General features: G+C 42.9%; 1 protein-coding gene across 1 annotated transcript in view; it reads left to right on the top strand.

The window, feature by feature from the left end:
- Positions 1-18794: 18794 nt before the first annotated feature.
- Positions 18795-23355, top strand: part of EP300 (E1A binding protein p300) — a 103446-nt gene continuing 98885 nt past the window's right edge. Inside the window, exon 1 of the mRNA XM_039335546.1 lies at positions 18795-20657. Within this exon, the coding sequence (XP_039191480.1) occupies positions 20564-20657 (94 nt within the window). The 5' untranslated portion in view covers positions 18795-20563. The remainder of the gene's footprint in view (positions 20658-23355) is intronic.

The raw sequence follows: 23355 nt of genomic DNA on the forward strand, positions 1-23355 counted from the left end.
ATGGCAGTACTATATGTCCAAGTAAAACATATTTTCATTTTAGAATCTGGCCTAGACCCATCTAAATTAAAGAAAGGCCTGTTGGGCTTTAGAATTCCAATTAAAGGGAATCACAGTGTAACCAATGCAAGGAAATTAGGAATATATGTTAAAAATTGACAAAGCTTCCAAACTTTTGGGAGTAATATGGGGATTCCAGGTCAGATTAAAGTTTACTTTGGTTGGATCCATATGAATTTCTTTGAAGAAAATAAGATACCTAAATAGTCCAAGCGGATAAAAATCACATTTTTTTAGTTTATCTTAATGAAGAATTGTTGACTCTAATTGTCATGAAGAACAGGATCACTACAAGAAATCTATTAGAAATCTATTCTGAACCGTATAGCTCTATGTAACCTCGTATACCTCTATGTAACCCTAACTAGAGAGCATGTATCAGTATGTTAGAATATCTGGTAGTTATTGGGTTAAAGGCTGATTTGTTAATGGGTCAGTGGGAGGAGTCTCTAAAGGGCATTGGGAGACTTCCTGGACACAAGCCAGATTGGAATGTCTTTGAAAGAAGCATGGGCCATCAGATGTCACCCGATGAGCCTGAGCTGTTATAAAGATGGTATGGAAGAGAGCATCATCCTTTTACCTATAGGAATGGACAAAAGATGTATTTTCCAGAAGTAACAACCACAGCATGAATGCAAGTAATCTTTCTGATTGAAATATATTTTTGTTATGAAATCATTTCTATTGAATTATCTATCTGACTTGATTTAAAAGAAGGCGTTTTTAACTCAGAATCAGAATAAAATCAATATCAAGAAATCATCTTTCAAGTATCAAAAACCTGTTCAAAACATCATGAAAATATGATTCAAAATATTTTGAAGTCATGGGGCTTCTGTCAAACACAAGCAATACTAGACTTTCCATAGAGAGAATCAAAGCAGTTAAACATTCATGTCCTTCTGTCCATCAGAGTTCACACCAAGCATAGCAATAAATCTCAGCCCTCTAGATATTTAACTTTGTATTTAAGAACTTGCTTACAACAGAAGCTCACAGACGTGACATGGCTAGATTAGTTATTTTATTGCAGACAAGAATGAAGCCATAGACCACTTTTTTCATAATTTTGAGATTAGAAGACACATCATTGTTTATGCCTTGTTTATGTTTTGTCTGGGAGATGCTAGTTACTGTCTTGCCATATTAATTCCTTAAATAGTACTTCTAGCAGATACCATAGTCCTCCATTTTAAACCATCAATATTAGTTGCTACTTGTTTCCAAGTCCAATTCAAAATGTTCACTTTGGTGTATAAAACTTTACATGGCTTAGGCACAAATTACCTGATGATCCAGCAGAGTCTGTTTCATATTGTTAGATCCTGAATGGTGCACCTTTTGTAGGTTCATTAATAGAACCATTGGCTTAGGAAGCATAACATTGTATAAATAAATAAACAACTGGAAAGAAAGGAAAACAGGTAAGTTGATCCTTTCCCTGCAGAAGCAAGTGGTGCAGCACAAACTACAATGGCGAAAATCGGCCGCTTGTCAGAATTCGACGTCGCACACCCAGAACGATGGGTGAGAACTGTTTTAGGGTTAACCAAGTTCGTGAAGATGGGCTGAAGGCTGCCATGTTGTTGTGTGTATGCGGCCAAGAGACTTTTGAAATTGCTGAAAACCTCGTGGCTCCTGCTTCACTGGAAGGCGTAACACACACAGACTTAAAGAAACTTCTAAAAGAACATTTTCAGCCCAAGCTGTCCGTCATTGCATGGAGGCACACGTTTGAACAAAGGGATCAGAGAGCAGGAGAATCTGCTAAGGACTTTATCGCAGCATTGAGGTGAGCAGCTAGACCATGTGAATTTAAAGATTTAGAGCAGTGGTTCTCAACCTGTGGGTCGGGACTCCATTTGGGGTCGAACGACCATTTCACGGGGGTCGCCAAACAACACAGTCCGCCATTTTTTTCCCCTTTTCCTTAGCTGTGCTACACCCTTTTATTCTATTGGCTTTTGAAAGCCAATAGAATAGACTCTCTTGAATAGAGTCTAATTCCATTGGCTTTCAAAAGCCAATAGGAATTGTCCAGGCTGTCTCTGCCCTGCTGAGCCTGCCAAAAGTCCCATTCTGCAAATGGTGCTGCAAGTTGTCTGCAGCGAAGGCGAGCTGTGTGGAAGTTTCCACCCCTCCCTGCTGAGCAACTACTAAAAATGTAAGTAAAAGAGAGCCAGGGGTGGGAGGTGAGAGGCCGGCGGGTGCAGGGAGGGTTGCTGGCACACGTGGGGCCCGGCGGATGCCTTACCTCCCTTGGGCTGGGCCAGCTGGTGACCCAGCCGATGGTTGGCCTGCGCCATCTCTGCTGCTTGCCCGCTATGCCTTGGCTGGTGTAGGGGGTGGCACCATGCATGTGCGGTGCTCCTGGGCAGGGAAAGTCCTCGACTTATGACCGGTTGGGGGTCGCGGCATTAAAAAGGTTGAGAACCACTGATTTAAAGGAAAGATTGCGTGATCGTTTTGTGTGTGGACTGAGAAATAGAGACTTACAGCAAAAGATCTTCACGAAAGCATTTCATTCCAAGATGCTCTACAAGAAGTTACAGCAGAGGAAGCAGCAGGCGGAGCAGTAAAAACATGCGGCCCACCAGAAGCCCTCCAGAGACTATTGCTGTCCACCAGGAGAACGTGCAAGAAGATTCGGAAGAGGTTCCTGAAGATGAGGTGAATAAGCTCTACCAGGCAGCTGGAAGGAGACAGAGAGATCGCACAGAAAAGGCTTCAATAACTCCACAATGCTTCGGATGCAGAGGACTCCACAGAAGAGCAGACTGCCGATTCCAGTTTGCCACTTGTAGGTCCTGTGGAAGGCAAGGCCACATTGCAGCCCTATGTCTGAATCGTCAGAAGGTACAACCTAAAGAAGAATTGCATCTGAACGGTACCAAGATCCCCAGCCAAAATAGGGTGGGTTTCTGCCCAACACGCAGAAGTATTCTGAGGACAGGCACACATAAACCCCTAAAAAAGAAGTTGTCCCTTAAAGTAAAGTTGCAAGGGGTTCCCTTATCCATGGAATTGGACACTGGTTTCGCTCTCTCCATTATTTCCCTCAACACATTCAGGAAGATTTGCAGCAGCAGTGGCCTTCGAGTGAAACTCAGGCCATCCACTGTTATACTTACAGACTTTCAGAATTCTAAGGTGTGTGTTAAGGGGGAGGCCACCCTTAAGGTACAGTACAAGGATTTTGAGGGTCCTTTAGATGTGTTGGTTGTTGGGGGTGAACATGCGAGTCTTATTGGACTCAGTTGGTTTGAGGCTTTGGGAATCCAGGTCACGGGGCTGCACCATTTGCAAACGTCTAGCCTTGCAGAAGTCTGCAGGGAATTTGCAGATGTGTTTAGCTCTCAGCTTGGAACCTACAAGGGGCCTCCAGTTTCACCCAAGCCTAGGAGAGTTCCGTTTGCCCTTAAAAACAAGATTGATGCTGAACTGGACAAATTGCTCCAGCAGGGCATTCTAGAGCCTGTAGATTCTAGTCCTTGGGAAACCTCCATAGTAACGCCTTTAAAGGCTAATGGGGACATTCGTATTTGTGCGGACTACAAGTGCACACTAAACAAGGCACTACAGCAACATGCTTATCCAGTACCTGTAGTAAGTCACATTCTGGCTTCGATAAAGGGGGGGCAGACATTTGCGAAGCTTGACCTGGCACAGGCCTATCAACAGTTGCCTGTTGATGAGACAGCTGCTGAGGCTCAGACGATTGTGACTCATAGAAGAGCTTTTAAAGTGAAGAGATTGCAATTTGGGATAAATGTAGCCCCTGGCATTTTCCAGAATATTATGGAGAACACACTAAGGGGTATTCCAGGAGTCTGTCCATATTTTGATGATGTCCTTATTGCAGGAGAATCACCCCAAAACTTGGCTGAGAGATTAAGGGCTGTCTTGCTTCATTTTAGGGAAGCAGGTCTCAAATTTAAAAAGGACAAGTGTAAAATAAGAGTCAATTCTACTGACTTTTTGGGATTCAGAATAGATGCTCAAGGTATCCACCCTTCTGAAGCTAAATTAAAGGCCATTCAGCAGGCCCCAAGCCCTAAGTCTAAAGGGTAACTACAAGCCTTTTTGGGGCTACTAAATTTTTACCATGCCTTTCTGCCAAACAAAGCTGCTATAGCTGAGCCATTGCACAGGTTCTTAGACAAACAAGCCTATTGGCAGTGGACTAAGGTCCATGAAAAAAGTTTCAATGAGGCTAAGGCCTTGCTTACTTCTAATGCTGTACTGGCTCACTTCAATGAGCAGTTGCCTGTTTGCATTGCCTGCGATGCTTCTCCATATGGAGTGGGGGCAGTTCTTAGCCATCTGTTGGCTGATGGGACACAGGTCCCTGTAGCGTATTACTCCAGAACCTTGTCTTCTGCTGAGCGGAACTACGCTCAGATTGACAGGGAGGCATTGGCCATTGTGGCTGGCATTAAGAAGTTTCATGATTTCATATACAGCCGCCATTTCACAGTCTACAGTGACCATAAGCCTCTGCTAGGGTTGTTCACCACAACCAAACAGACCCCACATATTCTTTCTCCTTGTATGCTGCATTGGTCCATTTTCCTGTCAGCATATGACTACTCTTTAATTCACAAGCCTGGAAAGGAAATGGGTCATGTTGATGTTTTGAGTAGATTACCTCTTCCAACACTGGAGCCTGCTCCTGCTCCAGCCATTAATATTCTGTCCATTCAAGAGCTGCCCGAGTCTCCCCTCAATGCAAGGGATGTGGCTGCTGAAACTGCCACTGACCACATGTTCACACGCGTACTGTCATGGGTGTTGTCAGGATGGCCTGACAGATGCCCTGATACTGAGTTTCAGAGTTTCTGGCAAAGAAGGCATGAGTTGTCCACTTTCAAGGGTTGTCTGCAATGGGGAAGTAGGGTAGTAATCCCTGCCTCACTGAAGACTAGAGTGCTACATTCTTTACATAAGGGACACCCTGGCATAGTCAGGATGAAGGTGCTTGCGCGCAGCCATTTGTGGTAGCCGGGCCTCGATAAAGCCATTGAGGCTCAAATGCACGGGTGCCATGTGTGCCAACGGTCCTGGCCTGAAATGCCTCAGGCCCCAGTTCATAGATGGGAGGAAACTCACACCCCATGGTCCAGGGTACATATAGATTAAGCTGGGCCCTTTCAGGGGCAATTCTTCTTGGTTGTTGTTGATAGCCATTCTAAGTGGCTAGAGGTTGTTCCTGTGTCCTCCACTACTGCTGCCAAGACTATCCAGGTGCTGAGAAGTATTTTTGCAAGTCATGGCCTTCCAGATGTTCTCGTTTCAGACAATGGTCCTCAATTCACCTCTTCTGAGTTCCAGGTTTTCCTCCAGGCCAACATGATCCGCCATGCAACTTCTGCTCCTTTCCACCCATCCACCAATGGAATGGCTGAACGTATGGTGTGCACCACCAAGGATGCCCTTAAGAGACTGACTTACGGTGACTGGCATCACAGGTTAGCAGACTTTCTTCTTGCACATCGCACCACACCTTGCACTGCCACTGAAAAGAGCCCGGCTGAACTTTGTTGGGGTCACCGGCTCATTACCAAGCTGGACAGACTGCACCCTGACCGGGTGGTGTCTCAAGGGTCGCATCCACGGCCACCAAGGTATATGCAAGTGGGTGCTCCTGTTTGGACCAGAAACTATGGGCCTGGTCATCTCTGGGTACCAGCTGTGGTCTGCAAGATCTCGGGGCCCTTGTCCTATGAAGTGTCCCTGGAAGATGCCCGCATTCTTCGGCGGCACATCGATCAGCTGCGTACGAGGCTCCTGGCTCTGCTCTGGGTGGGGGAGGAAGGTTATAGAATACATTCTGAGGATCAATGTCAGCAGCCAGTGCCGGCAGCTGAGGAGATCGTTGATCCCCCATCCTGAGATTCCGCAAGTGCTCCAAACAAGAATTCATGGGGCAGAGAACTACCCTACACGCCAAGACGCACTCCAGCCAGGGAGTCACCTCAGGGGCATCCACATATCCCATACAGAAACAGTAACACTCCAGACAGGGAGGATAAGTGGGGATATTCACAGAACTCACAGAACACGCAAGAACTGGCAACCCAGCTAGGAAGCAGGTTCAATTCTGCAACTGCTTCCAAAAGGAGGTCCTATGTAAGGGGGGCAAGCAGAGAGGCCTCGCCTGACTCTGGCACCGCAGGCATGACCTTGAGTCCACCGAATATTGGGGCCCCTTACACACACCTGTTTCACAGGGCACGTCCGAAAACGGTCACTGGCTCGAGGACATAGGTTCTCAGGAACCATCCAGAGTAGTTCTGGAATCCTCAGCCAACTCAGAAGGTTGGGAGAGTGCAGTTGCTCTCACAGAGCCTGGGGAAAACTCTGGCATTTCTGCCGGTATGCCCTATCAGGGGTCACCTGCAAAACCTGTGCATAAAAGTCCTGGTCTAGCGAGCCCATCAGTTGGGCCAGTAGTCCAGGTGCCCTTAAGGTTAAGTCCTGGTCTGTCCAATCGAGCAGGGGAGCTGTCAGACCAGGCACCCTCCCTCATCCTGCAAAGGTCCCAATGGGTTAAGGCCCCTCCTAAACACCTAGATGAGTATGTAAGGTTCTTGTCAGCATAAGAACAGTACAAGTCTTGGGTGGAGAGATGGAACCTATGTGGGTAGCAACAGAACCCGCGAAGCACACATTAGAGAGCGGCAAACAAGTTGTAGCAGAATGGAGTGACTGTAGGATGGAAAGAAATTTATTATTATTTTATATTTTGTATGGATTGTAAGAACAAAGTACCGTGTGTGTTCTAGCTAAGAGGGGAGGGGTGTTGTGTCCTGCGCCTGCAAATGAGGGCTCGGGACTTGCAAGGTTCCCGGGCAATTGCAAAAGCTGCCCGGAGCAGATTGAGTGGCACCAACCAAGCGCGCATGCGCAAGGCGCGAAAAGTGCCTAGTGATGTTGCCATCTTGTCCGGGGAATGGGGAGGTATAAAAGGAGGCCTGCGTGCCTTTGCTCGTTGTTGGAGTTTGAAATAAGAACAATAAAGAGCTGTTCCAGAAACATGTGTATTCTTCATTCGCCATCGCTCCCAGAACTTAACAGTTTGTTTTTCAACATGAGATTTAAAAATAAGGCTATCCATAGTTACAAAGATAAAGTAATCAAAAGCATGACTGTTTTGATTATAAGTGATGAAAGACTAACAGAATTTTAAAAAAGATACAAGTGTGATGAGAGATCCTGAATGATCATTACATCAGTGCTTCTTAACCTGGGCGATATTGCCCCCCAGGGGGCGATTTTATTTTTCAGGGAGGTGATGGAACAAAAAGGGGCGATGCGGAGGCGAAGGAACAAAAAGGGGGCGATATGGGGGCGATGGAGCGAGAGGTTTGAGACTTTTTCGTACAGTGAATCACTGTATATCTGATGGAGGGGGGAGCGCTTCTTTCGAAACATCGCATGCTGAGTGGCTCTGTAAAACATTTTGTATTGTACTTTTTTAGCGTGCACTCCAGTTCGATATTATATTTTCTTTGTGTCTTTTTAATCCTTTCTGCAGTGTGCATGATTATATATACTTTCCTCAAATCTTAATTTAGTTTCAGAGTTTTCGTCTTGAAATTCTTAGTTCCTGCACTGCGGTTTGTTCTTATGCCCTTTTTTATTGCTTTTTGCGTCTTAAATTTCACTTGTAATTCAATCATTAAATGTTACTATTTTTCTTTTCAGGCATTTCACTTTCTTGCAATTGAATTTTGTTTTCAGTGGTCATTACATTTAAGTGTCTTGAATAAATAATATAATAATGAAATACATGTATCACGAAGTTTGGGAATAAAATGACGGGTGGCACCAAAATTTTTTCACACAGTTGAGATATGGGAAAAAGACTGGAAATAAATTATTTGCATCAATATGTCCTGATGACAGTTTTAAAGAAAACAAAACAAGTGTTTGCATAAATTGAAGAATTATTTCCTATGTTGTGTTTGAGAGGTTATGTTGGGCGAGGGGGGCAATGACAACTTCCTCATTGGCTCAAGGGGGCGATTCGTTCAAAAAGGTTAAGAACCACTGCATTACATGACCATTAAGTGTAAATCATGGGGGGGGGGAAGGTCTTGAAAATAATAAAAATAGAATAACTGCAGAAATAAAAAAAATATTAATCTATACAAAAAAGCCTTTTGATCTCCCCACAGAATGAAGAGAAAGTGAACATAAGAAAGCAGATATGGAACCATCCTGGATCAGAATAACAATTATTTTTCAGCACATGAAATAGAAATGTATGGAGTTATACTAGTGAAAAAAAATGAAAAATACTAGGTAGAATGAAGTGAAAAAAGTTATGCGTTAGAAAACAACCTGTACACATAAAATAATGGTTTATGCAAAAAATGTGGACAAGAGAAATATATTGTATAACTGTAGAGAAAACAGAGAATTGAATGTATCCAAAGCAGTAAGGAACAATTAAGATTAAGTAGAAGTAGAGAAACTACAGAATGGTGTTGATGTAAATATAAAATGATTTTGGAAGTGGGCAAAAGTACTAAAAAAGGAACTCCAACAGATTGAATGGAATTAAAAATAATCAAATTATTTGTGATGAGAGAATACTGGAAGGAAGATTTTAAAGGTTTGGATGGAAATCATAGGGATGTATTGAACAGAGGAACTGAAATTAATGAATGCATTAATGTCCAGGAAAAGAAAATGGTTAACCTGCAAACATACCTGTGACTGAGATATATTAATATATAGATATGAAATAGCAATAGGGTTTGTTTAACGTTTTCTATGTGATTGAGATGGTTTCTAAATTTGATAAATAAATAAATGTGCATAAAGACTATATAGATAATTAAGAATCACTTACAAAGGGAAAAATAAGGATGAATGATTACAGTGAAATTAATTTGTTGAAAATCCTTGAGATAGTGTTCTGCAGAATTCTGACTGAAAGGGCAAGAGAGGTGACAAGTCATATAACTTAGGATATGTAGTGCAGTATTATGCTGAACAGCAGACTGTGTATATTTTTGCTTTTCAGCAAGTTATTGAAAAAGGTATGTGTTATGTCCTGAGCCTGTGCAAGCAAGGGGCATTGCAAACGGTCCCGGGCAGGTGCAAGTTGCCCGGGACCAGACAGGCTGTCGCCAGTACTTGTGCACATGTGCAAGTGCTGGCGCGCCAAAAGTTGCAGATTGACCCGGGGATGGCCTATATAAGAGGCCAGGAGTTTTGGGCATTGTCGGCGTCTACTAACTGTAAGCTGAACTAAAGAATAAAGAATTTCCTGAGAACTATAACTGCTTCTCGTGTCTTGCCATTTCGCGAAGGACTCAACACTGGCGACGAAGGTGGGATCGCCTTACATCGAAGAAGAAAAGGTGTAAGCTTACCCGAGTGAGTCCTGAGCGGCAGGAACAGCGTTGACTCGGCAGCTACCCGCCAATCCAGCGTGCATTCGGGGGTAGGCTGGCTGATAGACCCTTCCTTCTACAAAAATGGCAAAAATTGGAAGGCTTTCGGAATTCGACGTCTCACATCCAGAGAGGTGGGAATCCTACGTAGCCAGGGTGGAAAACTACCTCAAGGTGAACCAAGTGAGGGAAGATAGTTTGAAGGCTGCCACCCTGCTGTGCGTTTGCGGTCAAGACGCATTTGAAATCGCTGAGAACCTTGCAGCACCTGTTCCTTTAGATTCTGTCAGCTACGCAGATCTAAAAAAGCTACTGAAGGAGCATTTCCAGCCTAAGATGTCCGTCATCGCGTAGCGCCACACCTTCGAGCAGAGGGATCAACGACCCGGAGAATCGGCCAAGGAGTACATCGCCACATTAAGGAAAGCCGCCAAACATTGCGAGTTCCAGGACCTCGAAGAACGACTGAGGGACAGATTCGTATGCAGGCTAAGGCACCGAGAGTTACAACAGAGACTTTTTGCTAAGGAGGACTTGTCTTTCCAAGATGCCTTGAGAGAGGTCACCTCAGAAGAAGCAGCGGGCTGCGCCATCAAGAACATGCGGCCGATCAGGAACAGTCCAGATGCTGCATCCGTGCACCAGGAAGAAGTCCAAAGAAACTCTGAGGAGGATCCAGACGAGGAAGTCGACCGTCTCCACCCCACAAAGGAAGGGAAACAAAAAGGAAGCTCTTCAGCTCTCCCCAAGTGCATCGGCTGTGGAGGTCGCCACAAGAGAGCCGACTGCAAGTTCCGCTCCGCTATCTGTAGGGCGTGCGGAAAACAAGGACACATTGCAGCTGTGTGCCTGGGCCGTCAGAAGGTACAACCTCAGGAAGAATTGCGCCTGAAAGGTACCAGGGGTCCCAGCCAGAATAGGGTGGGGTTTTGCGCTTCGTGAAGAAGCATCTATAGGACAGGCACACACAAGCCTATTAAGAAAAAGCTATCACTTAAGGTAAAGCTACAAGGGGTTCCATTAACTATGGAACTGGACACGGGGTCTGCACTTTCAATCATTTCTATGCATACATTTAGGAAGATTTGTTCCGGCAGTGGAATCCAGGCCAAATTGAGGCCTTCTGACATTGTGCTAACAGACTTTCAAAACTCCAGAGTGTGTGTTAAGGGGGAGGCCACCCTTAACGTGCAATATAAGGATTTTGAGGGTCCACTAGACCTATTAGTAGTAGGAGGTGAACGAACGAGTCTCATAGGACTCGAGTGGTTTGAGGCCTTGGGGATACACGTCACAGGGCTCAACAGTCTACAAACACTCGTCCTACAGGAAGTCTGCAAAGAATTTGCAGATGTTTTCAGCCCCCAGCTGGGCACATTCAAAGGACCCCCTCTGTCACTAAAGCTAGACCCCACTGTCACTCCCATTAGAATTAAAGCAAGAAGGGTCCCTTTTGCTTTAAAGAGTAAAATTGACACTGAGCTGGATAAACTGATCCAACAAGGAATTTTAGAACCTGCTGACTCCAGTCCCTGGGAGACCCCCATTGTCACGCCTCTCAAGGCAAATGGGGACATTCACATCTGTGCTGATTACAAATGCACTTTGAATAAGGCATTGAAGCAACATGCCTATCCTGTTCCTGTGGTCAGTCATATTCTGGCCTCCCTCAAGGGGGGGCGTGTTTTTGCAAAGCTTGACCTAGCTCAAGCATATCAACAGCTGCCTGTTGATGATGATGCTGCTATAGCTCAGACCATTGTGACCCACAGAGGAGCCTTCAAGGTAAAGAGGCTACAATTTGGAGTAAATGTCGCTCCTGGAATTTTCCAAAGTGTAATGGAAAACACACTACGGGGTATACCAGGGGTTTGCCCCTACTTTGATGATGTCTTAATTGCAGGAGACTCCACACACAATTTAGCTGAAAGGCTGAGGGCTGTCCTGTCAAGATTCAGGAAAACAGGCCTCAAACTTAAAAAGGACAAATGCAAAATTGGGATGCCTTCTACTGATTTCCTGGGGTTTAAAATTGATGCTGCTGGGATTCACCCTGCTGAATCCAAACTAAAAGCTATTATGCATGCCCCTAGGCCAAAGTCTAAGGCCGAACTTCAGGCCTTTCTGGGCCTTCTGAATTTCTACAATTCTTTTCTTCCACATAAGGCTAGTGTAGCTGAGCCTCTTCACAGGCTATTAGATAAACAGGCAGTGTGGCAGTGGTCACAAACACATGAGGCAAGTTTCAATGAGGTCAAGGCCTTACTCACTTCTAACAGTGTACTTGCACATTTCAATGAATCCCTTCCTGTGTGCATCGCTTGTGATGCTTCCCCTTATGGGGTAGGAGCTGTACTGAGCCACCTCAGGTCTGATGGAACTCAGGTTCCTGTTGCATATTACTCCAGAACATTATCTTCTGCTGAGCGTAATTATGCTCAAATAGACAGGGAGGCCTTAGCTGTTGTTGCTGGGATTAAAAAATTCCATGATTTTTTATATGGTAGGCATTTCACGGTCTTCACTGACCATAAGCCTTTGCTGGGACTGTTTACTACACGTAAGCAAACCCCCCAAATCATCTCCCCCAGAATGCTCAGGTGGTCTATTTTTTTGTCTGCATATGATTTTTCCCTACTTCACAAGCCTGGGAAGGAAATGGGCCATGCTGATGGCCTCAGTAGATTACCCCTGCCGGTAATAGAAGCTGACCCCGCGCCAGCTATCAATCTTCTTTCTATTCAAGCCTTGCCCGAGTCCCCTCTGAATGCCAAGGATGTAGCTGCTGAATCGGGCACAGATCACACACTTTCACGTGTCCTTTCTTGGGTTTTGTCTGGATGGCCTGAGCACTGTCCTGGTCCTGAGTTTCAGAGTTTCTGGTCAAAAAGGAACGAGTTGTCCACCTCTCAGGGTTGTCTGCTTTGGGAAAGCAGAGTTGTCATTCCCACCTCAATGAGGACTAGGGTCTTAGGTTCCCTCCACGAGGGTCATCCTGCCATTGTACGAATGAAGGCTCTTGCGTGCAGCCACTTGTGGTGGCCTGGCCTAGACAAAGATATTGAAGCTAAGGTGCATGCATGCCACCTTTGTCAACGCTCACGCCCTGAAATGCCCCAAGCTCCTGTGCATAGATGGGAGGAAACTCAATCTCCATGGTCTAGGGTGCACATTGACTACGCTCGGCCCTTTCAGGGTCAATTCTTCTTGGTCCTCGTTGACAGCCATTCAAAATGGCTTGAGGTTGTACCTGTCTCATCCACCACCACTGCAAAGACTATTCAGGTTCTGAGGGGGATTTTTGCTGCACACGGGCTCCCTGACGTCATTGTGTCTGACAACGGCCCTCAATTCACTTCCTCCGAATTCCAAGCTTTTTTGCAGGCTAACATGATTCGTCATGCCACCTCTGCACCTTTCCACCCGTCCACCAACGGCATGGCTGAACGCATGGTTCGCATCACCAAGGACGCCTTGAAGAAACTCACCTACGGAGACTGGCATCACAGGTTGGCTGACTTCCTCCTTTCTTATCGTACCACACCGTCCACTTCTACAGGGAGAAGCCCAGCTGAACTTCGTTGGGGGCGCAAACTGACTACCAAGCTTGACCGGTTGCATCCGGACAGACTGCCTCCTTCTGTCTCCCACCCCAGGGCACATAGGCAACTACTTGTGGGTGCCCCGGTTTGGACTAGTAATTACGGGCCTGGTCATACATGGGTCCCCGCTTCTATATCCAGGGTCACGGGTCCTCTATCCTACAAGGTGTCCCTGGACAACGGTCGTGTCCTGTGCCGGCACATTGACCAACTTCGCCCTTGACGGGACCTACCCGCTGAGACTCCTGGGTCTTTTCCGGGGGGGGAGGGGGAACCCTTTGGGCAAAGGGAGGGGCATGGAATGATGCCCATTATCAATGGGGAAACTACACACAGCCCATCTCAAGATTCCGCGAGTGCTCCAAACAGGAATTCAAGGAGCCCAACTAGATACCAGGCATCAACGCCTACTCCAGCCAGGGAGCTACCCCGGGGGCATAATCACTACTCACCCGCATCACTCAGTACTCCAGTCAGGGAGAATACCCGGGAGCATCCCAACAATCCATACCCTGCAAGAGAGCTGGCACACACTCCTTCTAGTTGGCCCAACACTATCCCTGTCCCCAGAAGGGGGAAAACACACAGGGAGGTGGTCGAGGAACCAAATCCCGACTACAACACCTCTGACTTCACTCAGGGGACAACTGAGTTTTGGGACAGTACTGAAAACCACACAAGCCCGGACACAGAACGGGATCCAGGGGACAGACAGCCTCCTGACAGGTCTTGGACGGACCTAGGAGGTTCTACTGAAATGCCCAACAGTGACAGTCACTTAGAAGGGCCAGAGAGCCTACAGCTAGGCGGGACAACCGGTCACACAGAGAAAAAAGTCCTGGCCTGACGAGCCCGGTGGGCAAGCAAGCAGGCCAGGCAGTGGAGCACAGCCCTTGGGAACCCCCAAGGCAAAATAGGGGGGACAGGCACGCATCACCCCTCAGTCAAAGGGTACTTGGCAAGCACCCAGAGCTTAGGAGGTCACAGAGAGCAAGGAAATCTCCTAAGTACTTGGAGGATTTTGTAACCCTCTTGGCAAAACAGAGCTAGTAAAAAGTAAAGCACTGAGGCTGATGGAAAACGGGGAACACCTGGTATTGGGGAGCATGGCACTACACTAAAGAAATGAGTTATGTGTTATTATGGTATGAGGAATAGTTTTAGCCCGGGGGGAAGGGGTGTTATGTCCTGAGCCTGTGCAAGCAAGGGGCATTGCAAACGGTCCCGGGCAGGTGCAAGTTGCCCGGGACCAGACAGGCTGTCGCCAGTACTTGTGCGCATGCGCAAGTGCTGGCGCGCCAAAAGTTGCAGATTGACCCAGGGATGGCCTATATAAGAGTTTTGGGCGTTGTCGGCGTCTACTAACTGTAAGCTGAACTAAAGAATAAAGAATTTCCTGAGAACTACAACTGCTTCTCGTGTCTTGCCATTTCGCGAAGGACTCAATAGTATGAGTGTGAGAAAGAAAAATATTTTATATTTGTTTATTTAGATATGATAAAATAAATAGACTTCAATTATGGAAAATGTTGCACAAACATGGAAGCTGGTTGCTGAGTATGATAAGGAAGATATACAGTATGATGTAGATATAGCATACAAGAGAAAATGGAATACTTGGCAAATAAGTATTAAGCAGGGAGGAAGCTGAGGATGCATTACTTCCTGATTATGTTATAGATTTATACAATCTGAAAGAAACCCAGATCATATAAAAGCATCTCAGCATTTTGGCTAAGATTAAGTACAGATGTTATGGATATTTTGATTCGAGGTATGAATGTGTATATTTTTATATGCAGAGAAATTCATTTTATTGGTTGAGAAGCCAAATATCTCATACCAAACGTTAAATATAATGTATGATAGGTAAATTAATGTATTGATAATATAATTGTGTTAGCTTTATCCAATATATATCAAAAACAGACTGCTCAACTTATTGTTAATGGGGGTTTGTCAGAGGTTTTCACAATAGAAAAAGGTACAAGACAGGGATGTCCATTATCCCCGCTACTGTTTGTTTTAACATTGGAAATTTTGTTGATTAAAATTCGGGAATCGCAAGAAATAAAAGGAATAGAAACAAAAAAGAATATAAGTTAAGAGCTTTTGCAGATGACTTGGTTGTTACTTTGTCTCAACCTACTTACTCGGTAGTAAAATTATTACAATTGATTTATCAATATGGGTGTGTTTCGGGTTTTAAAATTAATAATAATAAGACTAAAATATTACCTAAAAATATGACTAATTGTGATAAACAGACCTTGGTTAAATTAACAGATTTTGAAGTTGTTGATAAGGTAAAATATCTGGGGGTCATATTATCTGTTTCTAATGCAAAATTGTACAAAAATAATTATGAAAAGTTGTGGATTGGGGTACAGAAGGATTTAAAGAATTGGGATAACTTACAGTTATCTCTTATGGGTAGAACTGCAGTTATCAAAATGAATGTTCTACCCAAATTTCTTTTTTTGTTTCAAATGTTACCTATCTTAAAGAATGAACTTAACTTAAATGAATGGCAGAAAGGTATTAATAAATTTATTTGGGCAGGGAAAAAACCAAGGGTAAAACTTAAAATTATGCAAGATTTCCGTGAGAGAGGTGGACTCAAGGTACCAAATTTGAAATTATATTATGATGCTGTGGTTTTAACACTGAATAGTGATTGGGTGAATTTAACAAATGTAGAAATACTCCATTTGGAGGGTTGGGATTTACTTTTTGGATGGCATGCCTATTTAATTTTTAATAAAAAAGTGGATCGGGTTTTTAAATCTCATATTATAAGGACTTCTTTGCTCAGGGTATGGAGGAAATATTATAAAAGTGATTTTAAAATACCATTATGGGCTATACCTTGGCATGCGATAGAGGGGATAAAGAGAGGAGTTAAGATGGATACGGTTCCCTATATACAACTACTTAGATGGGATGGTCAAAATTGGCAGTTAAAATCTTTGGAAGATCTAATACATGAAAATATTACTTATTCATGGTTTCAATATAGACAAATAATGGAGAGATGGATGACGGATTGTAATATGGGTTGGCTTAGAGAAGATGAAAATCTTTTTAAACAAGTAAGGGATCAAAGACCAACTCATATTAAAAGGGTTTATGGGGTTCTAGTGGAAATGGATTCAGAATCTGAATTAATCAAAGATTGTATGATTAAATGGGCACAAAATATTGGTGAACCAATCCCACTGGATACTTGGGAACTTATATGGGTGAGGAATGTTAAATTCACACAAGCGCAGAATTTAAGAGAGAATTTTTATAAAATGTTTTATAGATGGCACCTTGACCCACAAAAATTGTCTATTATGTACCCTGATCTACAGCCTAAATGTTGGAGATGTGGTTGTTTGGATGCTACCTATTATCATATTTGGTGGTCGTGTAAAAATATAAAAGCTTTCTGGATTAAGATATGGTGGAATATTCAAAGAATTTTTAGAAGGAGGGTAAAATTTACCCCGCAATTATTTTTATTAGGTATTATTACGGATTGTGATGCTAAGGAAGTTATATTGATGTTAAATTTATTTGTAAAACTTTTAAAAAATTTTCAATAAAAATATATATAATTGTGTTGGCCTGAGAAGATAGAAAAAATTATTGCAAATTGTACATAAATTGTGAAACACCAGACCATTTAGATGAATTTGTGTAGAATGGTGGAATACGTATTAAAAATAAAAAATGGAGAAATGTTAAAGCAAGCAAATACTCTTAAAAAGTTAGAAGTTATGCAAACATAAGACTATTTTGAGAGAAATAGAAATGGCTATACAGAAATGTACTTCTGCCCATTTTGTTACCTGGAGGTGAGAACTAGGTATGTCAGGAGAAACATAAGAGTAAGCTGGATTTAGAGGGAATAGTATTTAGAAGTGTACATGGTAAAATTAAAATAGGGTAAAAATGAGTAGGTGCTGAATGAATGTGTGCTGAAATCAAATTTGAATGCATAGTATGAAAGTAAATTGAGGTAGCTTGGTGATAGGAGGAATCAAATTGTAAAAATATATATGAAGGAAGGCTGAGGGGGTTATAACAAAGAAAAAACAAAGACTGAAAAAATTGGAATTGTGTGGAATTCATGAGATCTTCCAAAAGAGAACTTAAGGAACAAAAGTAAATATATGAAGTAATAAATTGTCCTAATGAAAGGAAGGATTGGAAAATATGAAGATGTATAGTGTTGGTCTAAACTACATTTACCTTTTATTTTCTGGTTTAATCTTAGTTTTTTAATTCATTTTGCATAAAATTGCAAAAAGGGAATAATAGGATGGTACTAGAAAGCAAAATTAATACATAGCCATATCTGGATACTCTTGAAATATGATATACAAGTCAAAGCATTGTAATGCAACCAGAAGAGTATTCTTAAAAAGTGTATGGTAAAAACAAGAGCTAATAGATGCTGAATGAATTTGAACACAAAGAGTGAATGACCAATGAGAAAGACTTTTATGTAGTTTAGTCATAGAGAATGAGAAACAAATTACAAAATGAAAATATGAAGGAAGAATGGACAAGCGAAGACTGAGAAAACTATGACTGGATGGAGATGAAAAAATCCCTAAAAGAAAGGAGAAGTGTAAACAACAAAAGGTAATGTAGAATCACTGAATAATGTAATGGAAGCAAGGATTGGAAAAGGAAATTTACATAAATATAGCTTACACAAATTACTAGATGTCTCTGTACAGGAGAGATATATTGAATTGCATTTGTACAAACTGGAATTTTTGTAGATTTCTTTTATTCCCTGCATTTCATTCGCCTCACTACTTTATACCCTTTCTAATCTTTGTCCAACTTTGCTTAGCCTGAAAGTGAATATCAGTGAAGGGTAATATGTACGTTCAAATGACCAGGCAGTTTTAATTACTGACTAGAAGGAGGCCACATAGCCAATAGTTTAATGAACTGGCTTCTCATTTCCCATGATAAGGATCTAAGAAGAGAGGAATCCTCACGTTTCACAATAGAAATATATGACAGGAGAAAGTGCTGTTATCTGTGTTTAGGTGCTTCCCAAGAGAATGTTCCGTTCACTGAGAATTTGAAGGACAAATGGCAAACATGCTTATCTATACATCCCGCCAATCTGCGTTCCTTTAACCTACACAGAGCCTGATTTTTGTAGGAAGTCACAGGCACTAGAGGAACAATTCGCTCATGGTATTACAGGAAATGCACACCAATCCAAGCACAACGAAGTCCCACGTCCTCCTGCGTTAATAAAAAAAACCCTCTTCTTCGCTCATCTGAGTTTTCTTTTCCTTTAGGAGCGTCAGACATTGATTCTGACAGGAAAGCGATAATTCTGTGTTGGGCAATACGGATTGTTTGATAAAAGTCCTTTCCAACCCCAGCTTGAGTCTGTATCTTGATTGGTGTCTCGGCCATATTATGATACAGAATGGCTAACATTAATGATTTATATGTTGGACACAGGCGCACAGCGTTATCGTCCTCTTTCCAGTTGTGTCTACATGAGAAACTGTTTCGCTGACCAAATCTTTTGGCCCCTACGTTTAGGTCGAGGTGTTATGTTAAGACAAATGAGTAAAGGAGGAGGCCCCTTGTCACACAAATAGCTTCTGGTGCGCGTTACGGGCACGGTACACAACCTCTCCCCCTGCTTCTGGGTTATAATAGGACTGGCTTAAGGAACAACCTCGCCACACATTTCGGCCGACTGAAAAACAGTAAGGAGAGGAAAAAAAACCGAAGAGACGTTCTCCTGCCCCTTTAAGAAATTTAAGCGAGAGAGTTTGCGGAAGGGATCACTTAAGGATCGCAAGCCGACTGGGTGAGCTAGTCTCGTGACCGGAGCTGGCCCCGCCTCGGGATCTCCCCCCTCCTAGCCCTCCGCGTTCCATTGTGTGTGCGAGCTGCGTGCGTCCCCGCCTCTCCTTTTTTGGACACGCCCTTTTTTCTCTTGGCTCATTTCCGGCGCGGCCGCTCGCTTCCCTCTGAGGAATCGGGAGAGTGAAGAAACAACAGCCGCCATTTTGTTGGTGTGTGAGCGATTGAGGGGAGGGAGCGAACGAAAAGAACCGAGCTAGGCGGGTACAGCCCTGGAGGTGGAAAACAGCGGCAGAGACTTTCAGCAACTCAGGGCCCCCGGCCGGCCAGATCCGAGACAACCTGAAACCTCCGTGATATACCCACTATACTAGCCTCGTAGCCAGTAGGGGAGTACGCACTCTCGGTTTCGGCTAGAAACTCGGGACCCCGGGTGGACTCCACCCCAATTCCTTCTGGCAATCGAGCACGTTCGCGGGTCTAGGAAACCACTTCGCCTCGATTTGGAGAGCTGCAGCTGTTTCTCTGAACATCTCCTTTCCTGTGGGTCTATATGGCGGAGAGGAGACGGGGCCGCTCCTGAAACGCCTGAGGCACGGCGTCTCCAGTGCCGAGGAGAGCCTTATCCTTTCCATAGATCAAGCGCTCGTAACCATCCGTATCCTCCGGGGAGGGGGGAGAGGCTGAGAGAAGGGGGGAGGGGCCGCTCCTGCCGCTTCCTCCTCCTCCTCGCTTTGGGATCGATCCCGTCGTCTCACCAGAAAGGGGTACCCTGCCAGAGAGAAAGAAAGGAAGAAAAGGAGGGGTGGCAGGCGCGCGTCCTGAAGCCCACCCTCTCCAGCTCCCATCCCGGGATCTCTGCTGCCTCCATCGGGACAACAATCTCTCCTCCGCCTCCTTGTTCCTGCACAACAAGATGTGAAGCGGAGACTCCTGGGACTTAGCTTCATCCTCCTCCTCACGGCTCCCTTTTCTGCAGCCATTAGCGATTAGCAGGAACGGCGCAGGGGGAATTGGGGGACCCTCGGTACGTTCCGTCTGTGATTCCCTTCCCCAGCCCCTTGTTCTCCAGTGTAGGCATTTTCTTCCGTTGCAGGCTGGTTTTGGAAGGAGTAGGAAAGAACTGCGAGCAAAGAAAAACGATTCTTTCTCTCTTCGCCTCTCCTCCTTCGCCCGCCTCCTTGTGGCGATGAGGAGGAGGAGGACGACGCCGAGGAGGAAGAGGTTGATGGCGGCGAAGAGGCAGCAGCAGGAGGAAAAGACGACGACCCCCCGGAGGATGAAGATGGTGGTATTGGCGGCGGCAGCGAGGAGGCACCAACTGTTCTACGGCCGGATTTAATTCGATTTGTAAATTTACCAAGCCCCTTTGATTGATTATAGGAAGGGTTTGTTCTGTTCTTTTCATCCTTGTTTTTCCCTGTGGCCCGGAGAAAAGACTGCTTCCACACCCTGTTTCCCATCTCTGTTCCCCCTTACTCACTGCTATCCAACAGAAATCGATCTCGAGGAGCAGAAAAAGAGGAACTTTGTCTATTTCTTCAGTCCATTTCCATACTGCTTTTCGGTTGATTTTGGATCACAGAAAACGGCTGAGGGCATTGGGGATCCCCATCTTTAATTTGGGCTCTGTTTGCCTAAAAAGAATTAAAAATGGCCGAGAATGTGGTGGAGTCGGGCCCGCCTTCAGCCAAGAGGCCTAAACTCTCTTCACCGGCGCTCTCTGTCTCTGCAAGCGATGGCACAGGTCAGTCTTGGGCATAGATCCCTTAATTTTACCTTACCACAAATGGACTCTCTTTTTTTTGGCAGTCTTTTTGCCAGTCTGTGACATTTGTTTCCTCTGTCTGTCCACATGTTTTTAGTCTATATTTTGCAATATTACTTTGGATATTTAATTGACATTAATCTTTATTTCTTTGAAGAGGCTGTAAATGAGTTGATGCTTACCTCTGAGTGTTTGCAGCGCTTGAAATCTTGTAAAAAGTGATCTTCATTGCATAATTATCTGTGTCTTGTTACAGAGTATTTTCTTTAAATCTTAAACATTTAAATTGAAGAGTCCTTATTTTTCATCTTAACTGGTGGTCTGATGGCTTAGGTTTTCATTTCCTTTATTTCCATCAATTATTTAATACTAATATTGTTTCATAAAGAGGTGATTACAGTTGTTGATAGAATTCATTTTCATGCTTTTAAGACAGCTTCATTAGATTAATACTGAAAAACAGTATAGACTTGGTCATCTGCTTTTGTTCAGAGACTAAAATGTCTGAATTTTCCCTGAAGTCATGCCTTATTTGTAAAGAATACAGTAACATTTGTTTACTTATTTATTTATTAAACAAATCAGCTAGATAGAAATACTAGAACTTAGGGATTAGGGATGCATGTTACAGGTGTTCATTTGGTAACAACTGTTTTTATAGGTTCTTAGAAGTTTAGGCAACTATATCCATGTGAAGAATAAATTGGCTGCAAAAGAAAAATTTTGTTGTTTTCCTGAGATTCTGAGTGGTATAGGATTAGTTATTTTAATTCATTTTATCAGAAGAAATTAATTGGAGTCCTTCAGCCAAAAATGTAGACATTCTGATTATTAATGGTAGCCAGACTTATGCATTGAATTTGTTTTGCACTGCATATATAAATGCAAGGGAAAATGGCTGATTGTATTTGATAGATAGGCTGTGTGTGTGTGTGTGTGTGTGTGTGTTTTTTTGTCTGAATACTGGTTGGATACATTAGGTAATTTGGAAAGCTTCTTGGGTTTAGTATTTACTTCCGAACAATGTTTCTATTTGAATCTGCAGTCTATCTTGATATCTCCTGCAACTTTAACAATATGTAGATTATTTGCTACCGAGCACTAGTTTCACTATTTGCAGGCCTAATATGCTTACCTGAAAATCAACAAGTTCCATTTTGCTAGTAGGAAAGCAGGATTGGAATCTGCCTTCAGAATTCTTTGGGGTATATAAGACAAATGCTATAAAATAATACATACTTTTTCAGATTTGTTATAGAATAATCCTTAGTAACATTGTACCCCTTTCCTATGCAGACAATTGAAAATAGGCATCCTGATTTAAAGTTGCAAGCCTGTGCACACTTTTCTGAGACTATAGTCCATTGAATGAATTCATAGTCATATAAGTATATTGTGAATGAATACAACCCAATGTATATATATACTCGGATATAAATCTTATTGGATTCAATGGAACTTTTTCAATGAATGCTTCTTTTGCCAATAAGAATGATACAATTTTATTCTCAAAAAGCCATAGTTTTTGCCTTTATAAACTATTACATCTTTCCAATTTGTTTTAGAAATATAGATCAGATTAAGTTTGTTGTATTGACTGTTTTAATTTGTTACCATAATTTCCAAATAGTTGCTAAAGTTTTCATTAATCATTACAAATGCACATTTTATTTTTGTTCGTTGAATCCTCTTTGAAATAATAGTTGAAGATTTTCAAATGTAGTAAGCTTAAATATTAAGTTCTTTCAATATATTGCAAGCAGTGAATTGCTAGTTTAGCTTTGTTTTAATATTTGGCTTTCTAAAGGTGTGAAGATATCTGTGATTTAGTGTGATAAAGCTATACAGAAAAATGTTACATATGTACAGTAAGAATAGTGAACCTCATAGTTGCAACAAATTTCTAACATCTTTCCCATAATGCTGCGTCACAGTGCTGCATCTTTTTTTTAGCTATTACATGCTCTAGATTCATCTTTCTGTTCTTTCTTTCTTTCTTTCTTTCTTTCTTTTTTGCTTACTCTAATTCTCTAGAACATGCACAGGTGTAAATGCTAAATTTATTTGGGAGCTATGGGAAAAGAGCCAGGAATCCATATCTGTTGGCAAATTGTAAATGCATCTACATTATGTAATTACAATAAAAATTATTGTTCAGTCACTAAGTCGTGCCTAACTCTTCAGGACTCCATGGACCACAGCATGCCAAGGCCCCTGTCTTCCACTGTCTCCTGGAGTTTGCCCAAATTCATGTTCATTGCATGATGACACCATCTAACCATCTCATCCTCTGCCATACCTTTTCATTTTGCCTTCATAATCAGAAAAATAAGAAAGATTAATAGATATAATTCTTTCTTTATCCTCAAAAAAAGTTTTATTCCTTAGAATTTCTACATAAGATTATCTACTAATACAGTTCTCCCTGAAACATTTTGCCATAGTTATCAAGAATACCTTGTCTACTGAGCATTTTTCATATAGGATTTTCATGTTTATTGTTGGAATATAATCAAGGCCATTCCAACTGAACTAGAGGACAGGCAAAAAAAAAAAATCTGGTTAACAACATAAGCATGAAGTGAATCAAATAACACAACTACAGTTATTTACTGAGGTAGTGTTTTTTGAAAATTATTCAAATTATTTTGAATAATTATAATTCAAAATAATTATT

The sequence above is a fragment of the Crotalus tigris genome, unplaced genomic scaffold (assembly GCF_016545835.1).
Source record: "Crotalus tigris isolate CLP2741 ecotype Arizona unplaced genomic scaffold, ASM1654583v1 scf7180000017644.4837335, whole genome shotgun sequence".
Lineage (NCBI taxonomy): Eukaryota > Metazoa > Chordata > Lepidosauria > Squamata > Viperidae > Crotalus > Crotalus tigris.